Here is a 12789-nt window from a genome sequence, read left to right on the forward strand (position 1 = left end):
CCTCCTTCCATCAGCAAGGGCATTGAAGATGAAACGTGGCTGGGTCTTTCAACATGACAATGATCCAAAGCAAACCGTCAGGGCAACGAAGGAGTGGCTTCGTAAGAAGCATTTCAAGGTCCTGGAGTGGCCTAGCCAGTCTCCAGATCTCAACCCTATAGAAAACCTTTGGAGGGAGTTGAAAGTCCGTGTTGCCAAGCGAAAAGCCAAAAACATCACTGCTCTAGAGGAGATCTGCATGGAGGAACGAGCCAACATACCAACAACAGTGTGTGGCAACCTTGTGAAGACTTACAGAAAACGTTTGACCTCTGTCATTGCCAACAAAGGATATATTACAAAGTATTGAGATGAAATTTTGTTTCTGACCAAATACTTATTTTCCACCATAATATGCAAATAAATTGTTAAAAAAACAGACAATGTGATTTTCTGGATTTTTTTTTCTCAGTTTGTCTCCCATAGTTGAGGTCTACCTATGATGTAAATTACAGACGCCTCTCATCTTTTTAAGTGGTGGAACTTGCACTATTGCTGACTGACTAAATACTTTTTTGCCCCACTGTATATGTAGTGTGTGCAGTGATTGTGAATACTTTCTTTCACTCCCTTCCTGAGCACCATGGCTGTACGTTACACGGCTCTTACCTTCCTGTCCTGCCTCCTCTGGTTCTCGATGGCGTGCAGTCTGTCCATCAGGCTTGCTATCCCCTGCTCCAGGCTGTCTATGGTGTGATGTTGGGGGTCATGACCACTGAAGCTATTTCTTAGACTGCGCAGAGCATCGCGGACCAACTGCAGATCATTAGCCTAATGAGATGGCACTGGATTAGATCTCTGTGTATATAAGGTGGCATATAAAAGTCTGGGCACCCCTGGTCAAAATTACTGTTATTGTGGACTGTTAAGCAAGTTGAAAATGAAATGTAAGATTTGTGTGGTCAGATAACTTTGACCGAGGTTTCAGACCTTAATTAGCTTGTTAGGGTTCTGGCTTGTTCACCATCATTGTTAGGAAAGGCCCGGTGATACAAACTTCACAGCTTTATAAAAATCCAGCCTCCTCCAACCTTGTGCCAAAAACCAACAGCCCTGGGTTCTTCTAAGCAGCTACCGAGCACTCTGAGAAAGGTGGAGGCCACAAAGCAGAAGGCTATAAGAAGATGGCAAAGAGTTTTCATGTTGTCCTTTCCTCAGTTCAAAACATAATTAAGAAATGTCAGTACATAGGAACATTGGAGGTCAAGACAAGATCTGGAAGACCAAGCAAAATGTCAGTGAGAGCTGCTCATACGATTGTTAGTGAGGCAAATCAGAACCCTCGCTTGAGAGCAAAAGACCTTCAGAAAGATTTAGCAGACTCTGGAGTTGTGGTACACTGTTCTACTGTTCAGAGACACCTGCACAATACGGCCTCATGAAAGAGTCATCAGAAGAGAACCTCTCCTGTGTCCTTACCATAAAATTCAGGGTCAGAAGTATGCAAAATAACATCTAAACAAGCCTGGTATATTTTGGAAACAAGTTAAAATAGAACTATGTGGCCACAATGATCAAAGGGATGTGTGGAAAAAAAAAAGGACACAGAAGTTCAGGAAAATAACATCTCGCCAACAATTAAGCATGTCGGTGGATCAATCACACTTTGGGGTTGTGTTGCAGCCACTGGCACAGACAACATTTCACGGGTAGAGGGAAGAGTGGATTCAATGAAATTTCAACAAGTTCTTGATGCAAACATAACACCATCTGTAAAAAAGCTGAAGGTGAGAGAGGAAGAGGCTGGCTGCTACAAATGGATAATGATCCTAAACACACAAGAAAATTCACAATAGACAACCTCAAAAGGAGCAAGATGAAGGTTTTACTATGGCCCTCACAGTCCTCTGATCTGAACATCATTGAAAATCTGTGGCTAGACCTCAAAATAGCAAAAGGAGCAAGAAGACCCGGGAATCTCACAGAACTGGAGGAATGGAGGAAAATCCCTCAGACAAAAATGAAAGACTCTTGTCTGGATACAAAAAGCGTTTACAAGCTCGGATACTTGCTACTGGGTACTAACCATGCAGGGTACCAAAACTTTCATATCGGCCCATTTTCCTTTTTGTAATTTTTAAAATGTAAAAGATTAAATCTAATTTAGATCAAATTTTTTGTGCCTAAAATACAAAGGGAATGTGCCATCTGTAACTTTAGCCCTTTCAGAGATCATTTCATATTCATCTTGCTTAACTGTTCACAATAACGGTAATTTTCACCAGGGGGGCCCAAACTTTTACACGCCACTGTAGTTTGTAAGGCTCAGATTCCACCAATACCACAATCTGACCAGTCCGGACTTTAATATGACAGATCAGGTCAGCATAATTCACCATCATGACCAGCAGGGGACACTATTGTCCAGTACAAGGTCTGGTCTCTAAACTGCGGCTGCACGGCATGCTGGGAGTTGTAGTTTTCCAACATGTGGAGAGCCACAGATTGGAGACTATGGACTGACAGTATATCTACATGAGGCAGTTTTGCCATAATTACTTCTGATCCCCCACGGGCCAGATCAACCCACCGTACGGGGCGCAGGGTCTCGTGTAGGAGCTTTCCCGGACGTCTGCAGGAATCCGTTAGTCTGTGACGGGCGACTGATGTAACTGCTGACCTGGGAACACCAAAACCACAAGATGAAGAAGTATAGATAGTAAAGGAAGGCAGGGGAGACTGACCTAATGGAGGAGGGGGCAAATTACCTAATGGAGGAGGGGGCAAATTACCTAATTGAGAAGGGGGCAACTGACCTAATGGAGGAGGGGGGCAAATTACCTAATGGAGAAGGGGGAGACTGACCTAATGGAGAAGGGGGCGACTGACCTAATGGAGGAGGGGGCAACTGACCTAATGGAAAAGGGGGCAAATTACCTAATGGAGGAGCAATTGACCTATTGGAGGAGGGTTACTGACCTAATAGAGGAGGATTTCTGACCTAATGGAGGAGGGGTTCTGACCTAATGGAGGAGAGGGCACAGACCTAGCGCCGGGGGAAGCCATCACTGTGAACATGTACCTGGCGCAGGCGATGGCGGCAGTTATTGTTCCTGCCCTGGCACAGCTGCTGGATGGACGCCCGACACATGCAGCACATCACAGAAAATAATTGTGCGGCGTCATTGCCTCGCAGTGTAAGCGCAGCTCTCATTACTATGAGGAGCGGCCATTAATATTCTCACCAGCCGTGTCCACTACTGTACAGGGGACCTATCATGGCTTCACAGAGGTGTAAGAAGAAAAACCTTAACATTCTCCAGACATTGACAGCCGGCATCATGTGACTGCTGCAGCCAATCAGCTTCACACATTCTGTCCAGATGAAGACTTTACAGTTCCAGTATTTCTATTTCTCACTGACTCCCCTGTAACTGGGGCCGGTATATGAGACCCGATTACATAGGAAATTCACAGTAGGGCTGATCCGAGTGCTGAGACCCAGCAATCACAGGATCACTAGGACGGAGGTGAGGACTTATCATACGGCACTCGGTCAGCTCTGTGTATCAGGAAGGCAGAGAGGTCATTAACCAGCGCTGCCTTCTCTATGGGGAGTGCGGCCACCTCTGACCGCCGGCTCCTACAGACGCACGATCTCCCGCAGCTTCTGACTCTGCAGTGAAGGTGTAAATCCTCTTTCCAGAGTCACGCGGACCCGTCTGATTGACAAGTGGATTACCTGGTCCTCGTCCTCCCTGCTCAGGAACTGCTGGAGAAGAACCTTCCTGTTTTCTAACTCTTTCTGGAGATCGTTCTGCATGAAAAAGACATATATCAGATATCAGGAAACCACGGAAACATCTTTCTAGGACTTCACTACTGATGACCTGTCCTTAGGGTTTGATATTAATATCACAGGACTTCAGCACCCCCATCAATCTACTGCCTGAACGCGCCCCGACACCGTGGAGGTGGCCCTGCTCGGAGCATGGTGGCTGTGCGTGGACGTTCAGCCTGTCTCCCTGAAATCAGCAGGCTCGGCCGAGCTTCCTCCTATATGCATGCGGGGTTAATACTGACGGATCCTGCAGGCTTGGCCGAGCTTCCTCCTATGTGCATGCGGGGTTAATACTGACGGATCCTGCAGGCTCGGCCGAGCTTCCTCCTATGTACATGCGGGGTTAATACTGACGGATCCTGCAGGCTCGGCCGAGCTTCCTCCTATGTGCATGCGGGGTTAATACTGACGGATCCTGCAGGCTCGGCCGAGCTTCCTCCTATGTACATGCGGGGTTAATACTGACGGATCCTGCAGGCTCGGCCAAGCTTCCTCCTATGTGCATGCGGGGTTAATACTGATGGATCCTGCAGGCTCGGCCGAGCTTCCTCCTATGTGCATGCGGAGTTAATACTGATGGATCCTGCAGGCTCGGCCGAGCTTCCTCCTATGTGCATGCGGGGTTAATACTGGTGCGTTCCGCTGGCTCGGCCGACCTTCCTCCTATGTGCATGCGGGGTTAATACTGATGGATCCTGCAGGCTCGGCTGAGCTTCCTCCTATGTACATGCGGAGTTAATACTGATGGATCCTGCTGGCTCGGCCGAGCTTCCTCCTATGTACATGCAGGGTTAATACTGATGGATCCTGCAGGCTCGGCCGAGCTTCCTCCTATGTGCATGCGGAGTTAATACTGATGGATCCTGCTGGCTCGGCCGAGCTTCCTCCTATGTACATGCAGGGTTAATACTGATGGATCCTGCAGGCTCGGCCGAGCTTCCTCCTATGTGCATGCGGGGTTAATACTGATGGATCCTGCAGGCTCGGCCGAGCTTCCTCCTATGTGCATGCGGAGTTAATACTGATGGATCCTGCAGGCTCGGCCAAGCTTCCTCCTATGTGCATGCGGGGTTAATACTGATGGATCCTGCAGGCTCAGCTGAGCTTCCTTCTATGCGCATGCGGGGTTAATACTGGTGCGTTCCGCTGGCTCGGCCGACCTTCCTCCCATGTACATGCGGGGATAATACTGACGGATCCTGCAGGCTCGGCCGAGCTTCCTCCCATGTACATGCGGGGTTAATACTGATGGATCCTGCAGGCTCGGCCGAGCTTCCTCCTATGTACATGCGGGGTTAATACTGATGCGTTCCGCTGGCTCGGCCGAGCTTCCTCCTATGTGTATGCGGGGTTAATACTGGTGCGTCCCGCTGGCTCGGCTGAGCTTCCTCCTATGTGCATGCAGGGTTAATACTGGTGCGTCCCGCTGGCTCAGCCGAGCTTCCTCCTATGTACATGTGGGGTTAATACTGGTGTGTCCCGCTGGCTCGGCCGAGCTTCCTCCTATGTACATGCGGGGTTAATACTGGTGCGTCCCGCTGGCTCGGCCGAGCTTCCTCCTATGTACATGCGGGGTTAATACTGGTGCGTTCCGCTGGCTCGGCCGAGCTTCCTCCTATGTACATGCGGGGTTAATACTGGTGCGTCCCGCTGGCTCGGCCGAGCTTCCTCCTATGTACATGTGGGGTTAATACTGGTGCGTTCCGCTGGCTCGGCCGAGCTTCCTCCTATGTACATGTGGGGTTAATACTGGTGCGTCCCGCTGGCTCGGCCGAGCTTCCTCCTATGTACATGTGGGGTTAATACTGGTGCGTTCCGCTGGCTCGGCCGAGCTTCCTCCTATGTACATGCGGGGTTAATACTGGTGTGTCCCGCTGGCTCGGCCGAGCTTCCTCCTATGTACATGCGGGGTTAATACTGGTGCGTCCCGCTGGCTCGGCCGAGCTTCCTCCTATGTACATGTGGGGTTAATACTGGTGCGTCCCGCTGGCTCGGCCGAGCTTCCTCCTATGTACATGTGGGGTTAATACTGGTGCGTCCTGCTGGCTCGGCCGAGCTTCCTCCTATGTACATGCGGGGTTAATACTGGTGCGTCCCGCTGGCTCGGCCGCACTCCTACCTTTTGATGATTGACCTCGGACACTTTTCGATGCACCTCGTCCAGTTTTCCTTGCATTTGCTGTAGGAGCCAATCCTTTTCTGTTATTTCTTTCTGCAGGAGAGAAGAGGTTTCGCCATTTACTCCGTGTTTCCCAGGCAGCGCGTGTAGCCTCCCATGCACAGGTAACAATGGACCGATCCCCTGCCATCCCTCCCGACCACGCTCGATAGTCCGATTTTCCTCCCAGTATCACGGTGTATGACTTTATCCATTCACACAACTCGTATAAAAATAAAGCCGCACTTTATATTCTGCAATATACTGGTTTCTTTCTTCCAATTTCCTTTGTAAATCCACCTAAAAAAAAAATAAAAGAAAGACATTGTAAAAAGTCTTAGTCTATCTCAATTCTGCTTTTAAAAAACTTCCCAAAAACACTGTGGTTTCCCTTCAGCGCCTCCTGTGATTGCAGACATTTGTTCCAGCAAACCAAAGATAATACCAGCAAATGTGATGCAGACTGGAATACGTTCCGGTACCTATTGTGCTGGCAGAATGCTATTAAAGGGGAAGTAACAACTAAAAAAAAAATGGAAGGCAAGAGGCAGAGCATGGAGATTGGGACTGACTATAATTAGATCAAGCAAAAAGCCAAAGTGTTGCCCGTAGCAGCCAATTAAGGATTTTTTTGGAGAATTCTAGCAGTGGGTCTAATACTGGCTATAGGCCATCCCTTCACTTTTCCTTTGCACTGTGATAGTTACGTTATTTTGAAATTCTGGCTACTATTTGCCCCAAGTCTGTAGCCTCCTCTTAGGCTCTCGCCCCCTGTGCTCAGGTCTATGGTGGATCACTCGGTTTGGTGACATCTCGGCGCCATTCCTGAACCCACTGGATTAAGCAGAGCTTGTAGAGACCCCCAGGTTCGGGCCGGGCTACTCACGCTCTGATTCTGCAGCTCGTCCTTGTCCATGTTGGTCCTCAGTAATTCCTGCTTCAGCTGCAGCACGCTGTCCTCTTGCTGCGCCATCCTCTGCTGCAGCGCGTCCTGTGGGGAGGAGGAGGCGCTAAGGGATCGTTCACATGGGACAGAAATGCCAACTGGACGGCGGCAAAATCTGGAGCGCTGCGCGATATGTCGGCCCTCCATCAATAAAGATTAATGTTATTTGCAGCATTTTTCCACCTTTCAATTTTTGTTGCTGATTTTCTGCATGGATTTCACCCATTTCGGGTCCTCGGCAGCACGGAGGTGCGTGCGGATGTCCGGAAGATTTCACCCTAAGCATTGCACAGAGTGATCCCACATCTTCCCACCACTCTGTATGGAAAGGGGGAAGACGAGGAATGTCGCACAGAGCGGCCTGTGCAGGAAGAGATGGGCAGCCCGATATGTGGGGGCTACCAGATGGGTGGAAGGTCCTACGATGGCCGTGGTCCCAGCACATGTGGCCTCTGCGCTCAGAAGATCCCCTGACACCCAGATATAAAGCGTCTAATGAGCACGGAGGCTCCCGAATCTTCCCAGACAGCGCAAGAGACGGGATCTTCTCTGCTGCCTCCATGACACCCCCGACACCCTCCATGACACCCCCGACACTCCTCACCTCCATGACACCCCGTTACCCTCCTCACCTCCATGACACCCCGACACTCCTCACCTCCATGACACCCCGTTACCCTCCTCACCTCCATGACACCCCGACACTCCTCACCTCCATGACACCCCGTTACCCTCCTCACCTCCATGACACCCCGACACTCCTCACCTCCATGACACCCCGTTACCCTCCTCACCTCCATGACTCCCCCGTTACCCTCCTCACCTCCATGACACCCTCCTCACCTCCATGACACCCCGACACTCCTCACCTCCATGACACCCCGTTACCCTCCTCACCTCCATGACTCCCCCGTTACCCTCCTCACCTCCATGACACCCTCCTCACCTCCATGACACCCCCGACACTCCTCACCTCCATGACACCCCGTTACCCTCCTCACCTCCATGACACCCCCGTTACACTCCTCACCTCCATGACACCCCGACACCCTCCTCACCTCCATGACACCCCCGTTACACTCCTCACCTCCATGACACCCCGACACCCTCCTCACCTCCATGACACCCCGACACCCTCCTCACCTCCATGACACCCTCCTCACCTCCATGACACCCCAACACCCTCCTCACCTCCATGACACCCCGACACCCTCCTCACCTCCATGACACCCCCGTTACCCTCCTCACCTCCATGACACCCTCCTCACCTCCATGACACCCCAACACCCTCCTCACCTCCATGACACCCCGACACCCTCCTCACCTCCATGACACCCCCGTTACCCTCCTCACCTCCATGACACCCCCGTTACCCTCCTCACCTCCATGACACCCCGACACCCTCCTCACCTCCATGACACCCCGACACCCTCCTCACCTCCATGACACCCTCCTCACCTCCATGACACCCCAACACCCTCCTCACCTCCATGACACCCCGACACCCTCCTCACCTCCATGACACCCCCGACACCCTCCTCACCTCCATGACACCCTCCTCACCTCCATGACACCCCAACACCCTCCTCACCTCCATGACACCCCGACACCCTCCTCACCTCCATGACACCCCCGTTACCCTCCTCACCTCCATGACACCCCCGTTACCCTCCTCACCTCCATGACACCCCGACACCCTCCTCACCTCCATGACACCCTCCTCACCTCCATGACACCCCGACACCCTCCTCACCTCCATGACACCCCGACACCCTCCTCACCTCCATGACACCCCGACACCCTCCTCACCTCCATGACACCCCCGTTACCCTCCTCACCTCCATGACACCCCGACACCCTCCTCACCTCCATGACACCCCGACACCCTCCTCACCTCCATGACACCCCGACACCCTCCTCACCTCCATGACACCCCCCTCACCTCCATGACACCCCCGACACCCTCCTCACCTCCATGACACCCCCGTTACACTCCTCACCTCCATGACACCCCGACACCCTCCTCACCTCCATGACACCCCGACACCCTCCTCACCTCCATGACACCCCGACACCCTCCTCACCTCCATGACACCCCGACACCCTCCTCACCTCCATGACACCCCGACACCCTCCTCACCTCCATGACACCCCCGTTACCCTCCTCACCTCCATGACACCCTCCTCACCTCCATGACACCCCAACACACTCCTCACCTCCATGACACCCCGACACCCTCCTCACCTCCATGACACCCCGACACCCTCCTCACCTCCATGACACCCCGACACCCTCCTCACCTCCATGACACCCCGACACCCTCCTCACCTCCATGACACCCCCGTTACCCTCCTCACCTCCATGACACCCCGACACCCTCCTCACCTCCATGACACCCCGACACCCTCCTCACCTCCATGACACCCCCGACACCCTCCTCACCTCCATGACACCCCCGTTACACTCCTCACCTCCATGACATCCCCGTTACACTCCTCACCTCCATGACACCCCCGTTACCCTCCTCACCTCCATGACACCCCCGTTACACTCCTCACCTCCATGACATCCCCGTTACACTCCTCACCTCCATGACACCCTGACACCCTCCTCACCTCCATGACACCCCCGACACCCTCCTCACCTCCATGACACCCCCGACACCCTCCTCACCTCCATGACACCCCCGACACCCTCCTCACCTCCATGACACCCCCGACACCCTCCTCACCTCCATGACACCCCCGACACCCTCCTCACCTCCATGACACCCCCGACACCCTCCTCACCTCCATGACACCCCGACACCCTCTTCACCTCCATGACACCCCCGACACCCGACTCACCTCCATGACACCCCCGACACCCTCCTCACCTCCATGACACCCCCGTTACACTCCTCACCTCCATGACACCCCGACACCCTCCTCACCTCCATGACACCCCCGACACCCTCCTCACCTCCATGACACCCCCGTTACACTCCTCACCTCCATGACATCCCCGTTACACTCCTCACCTCCATGACACCCCCGTTACCCTCCTCACCTCCATGACACCCCCGTTACACTCCTCACCTCCATGACACCCCCATTACCCTCCTCACCTCCATGACACCCCCGTTACCCTCCTCACCTCCATGACACCCCCGTTACCCTCCTCACCTCCATGACACCCTCCTCACCTCCATGACACCCCTGACACCCTCCTCACCTCCATGACACCCTCCTCACCTCCATGACACCCCTGACACCCTCCTCACCTCCATGACACCCCCGTTACCCTCCTCACCTCCATGACACCCTCCTCACCTCAATGACACCCCCGACACCCTCCTCACCTCCATGACACCCCCGACACCCTCCTCACCTCCATGACACCCCCGTTACCCTCCTCACCTCCATGACACCCTCCTCACCTCAATGACACCCCCGACACCCTCCTCACCTCCATGACACCCCCGACACCCTCCATGACACCCCCGACACCCTCCTCACCTCCATGACACCCCCGACACCCTCCATGACACCCCCGACACCCTCCTCACCTCCATGACACCCCCGACACCCTCCTCACCTCCATGACACCCCCGTTACACTCCTCACCTCCATGACACCCCCGTTACCCTCCTCACCTCCATGACACCCCCGTTACCCTCCTCACCTCCATGACACCCCCGTTACCCTCCTCACCTCCATGACACCCTCCTCACCTCCATGACACCCCTGACACCCTCCTCACCTCCATGACACCCCCGTTACCTTCCTCACCTCCATGACACCCCCGTTACCCTCCTCACCTCCATGACACCCCGACACCCTCCTCACCTCCATGAAACCCCCGTTACCCTCCTCACCTCCATGACACCCCCGTTACCCTCCTCACCTCCATGACACCCTCCTCACCTCCATGACACCCCTGACACCCTCCTCACCTCCATGACACCCCCGTTACCTTCCTCACCTCCATGACACCCCCGTTACCCTCCTCACCTCCATGACACCCCCGTTACCCTCCTCACCTCCATGACACCCCCGTTACCCTCCTCACCTCCATGACACCCCCGTTACCCTCCTCACCTCCATGACACCCTCCTCACCTCCATGACACCCCCGACACCCTCCTCACCTCCATGACACCCCCGTTACCCTCCTCACCTCCATGACACCCTCCTCACCTCAATGACACCCCCGACACCCTCCTCACCTCCATGACACCCCCGACACCCTCCTCACCTCCATGACACCCCCGACACCCTCCATGACACCCCCGACACCCTCCTCACCTCCATGACACCCCCGACACCCTCCTCACCTCCATGACACCCCCGACACCCTCCTCACCTCCATGACACCCCGACACCCTCCTCACCTCCATGACACCCCGACACCCTCCTCACCTTTATCGCTTGCAGGTTGCGATTTTCCTGCTTGCAGCTCTGAAGTTCCTTCTGCAATGAGAGCATTTTATGGGTGACATTTACTAACATCAGCTTTTGGTCCGACCATGTGCGGGATTAGAAAAAGAAACTCTTTTTGTTTCGGGGAAGAGCACCGCTCTTAGCTACAGGCCGTGACTGGTATTGCAGATACGCACCATTCTCTTTTCTAATCCTGGACTTCCCCATTAAATGAGGTTTAATAATCAACTGTGTGCGAAATAACGTCTGCAGATCCTTTCCTTACATCATTGGTGGGCGCTCATCGCCACCGCACTTGTATGACTGTCGGCAGCTCATCCCCCCGCACTATTATGACTGTCGGCAGCTCATCCCCCCGCACTATTATGACTGTCGGCAGCTCATCCCCCCGCACTATTATGACTGTCGGCAGCTCATCCCCCCGCACTTTTATGACTGTCGGCAGCTCATCCCCCCGCACTATTATGACTGTCGGCAGCTCATCCCCCCGCACTTTTATGACTGTCGGCAGCTCATCCCCCCCGCACTTTTATGACTGTCGGCAGCTCATCCCCCCGCACTATTATGACTGTCGGCAGCTCATCCCCCCACACTTTTATGATTGTCAGCAGCTCATGTCCCGGATTTATGCATTTGCTTGCTTGCCGTTTGACCAGCAGAATTGTCTATACAGGGCCAAGATCGGGAAATCCTCCCCCAACATTACCACCAGGAGACCCCTTTACATCCCATAAAGGGAGCGTCCCATAACAACTTATGTATGATGTCCAGACCCCACCAATCCCAAAAAGGGGGTCCCAAGGCCGGCAGTGAATGATGCATCGACCGAAAAGTTACAAATAAGTCTCGGAACATGGGGACACAATTATGTTTCTAGGTCGTTTGTACTCTACAATGAACGACATAAAAACAAACCATGGAGGAATAACTTTTGGGGGTTTTTGGAGCCATTTCACTACAATTGGAATTATTTTCCGTTCTTTAGCACATTATTTAGCAAAATGAGTGGTGTCACCCAAAACCCCAACGTGCTCCCATCTACCCTGGAGGTAAGACCGCCCAGTCACCCGCCCAGGGCGCGCAGTCGCCTCTCACCTTCACAGCCTGGTTCTCACTCATACTTTGGTCCAGGCGACTTTTGATGATGACCTGAAAGGAGAGTTTCCGTCAGTGGCGTCCGGCAGCGCGGTGACCGGGTGCATACGACCAAGGTGGGAAGGAAAGGTGCGGGCTCACCAGCTGTTCCTCCGGGCACGCCCCGTCCTCGCGCAGGCAGAACAGGCTCTCCTGCTCGTCTTCGGGAAGGGATCCATGTAGCAGTAAGGCCTGAATAGGAAACACGATACTGTAACCAAGGGGGAGAATGGCGCGGAGCCGCCTGTCACCGGAGACCATGGAGGTGAAGATAAAGAGCTCCATTGTGAGCGAGAAAATAGGATGACAT

At 53.6% G+C, this 12789-nt stretch overlaps 1 protein-coding gene across 3 annotated transcripts in view; it reads right to left on the reverse strand.

Annotated features, from left to right (window-relative positions):
- The window catches only part of DIXDC1 (DIX domain containing 1), a 100347-nt gene that overhangs the window by 5966 nt on the left and 81592 nt on the right, over positions 1-12789 (reverse strand). For all 3 annotated transcript variants that reach the window (XM_069741422.1, XM_069741423.1, XM_069741421.1), the window contains 9 exons: positions 12582-12671; positions 12441-12494; positions 11325-11375; positions 6865-6969; positions 6225-6278; positions 5940-6032; positions 3722-3796; positions 2570-2659; positions 649-810 (listed from right to left, as the gene is read on the reverse strand). In XM_069741422.1, the coding sequence (XP_069597523.1) occupies positions 649-810; positions 2570-2659; positions 3722-3796; positions 5940-6032; positions 6225-6278; positions 6865-6969; positions 11325-11375; positions 12441-12494; positions 12582-12671 (774 nt within the window). The remainder of the gene's footprint in view (positions 1-648; positions 811-2569; positions 2660-3721; positions 3797-5939; positions 6033-6224; positions 6279-6864; positions 6970-11324; positions 11376-12440; positions 12495-12581; positions 12672-12789) is intronic.

Source organism: Ranitomeya imitator, chromosome 10, assembly GCF_032444005.1.
Source record: "Ranitomeya imitator isolate aRanImi1 chromosome 10, aRanImi1.pri, whole genome shotgun sequence".
Classification (NCBI taxonomy): Eukaryota; Metazoa; Chordata; class Amphibia; order Anura; family Dendrobatidae; genus Ranitomeya; species Ranitomeya imitator.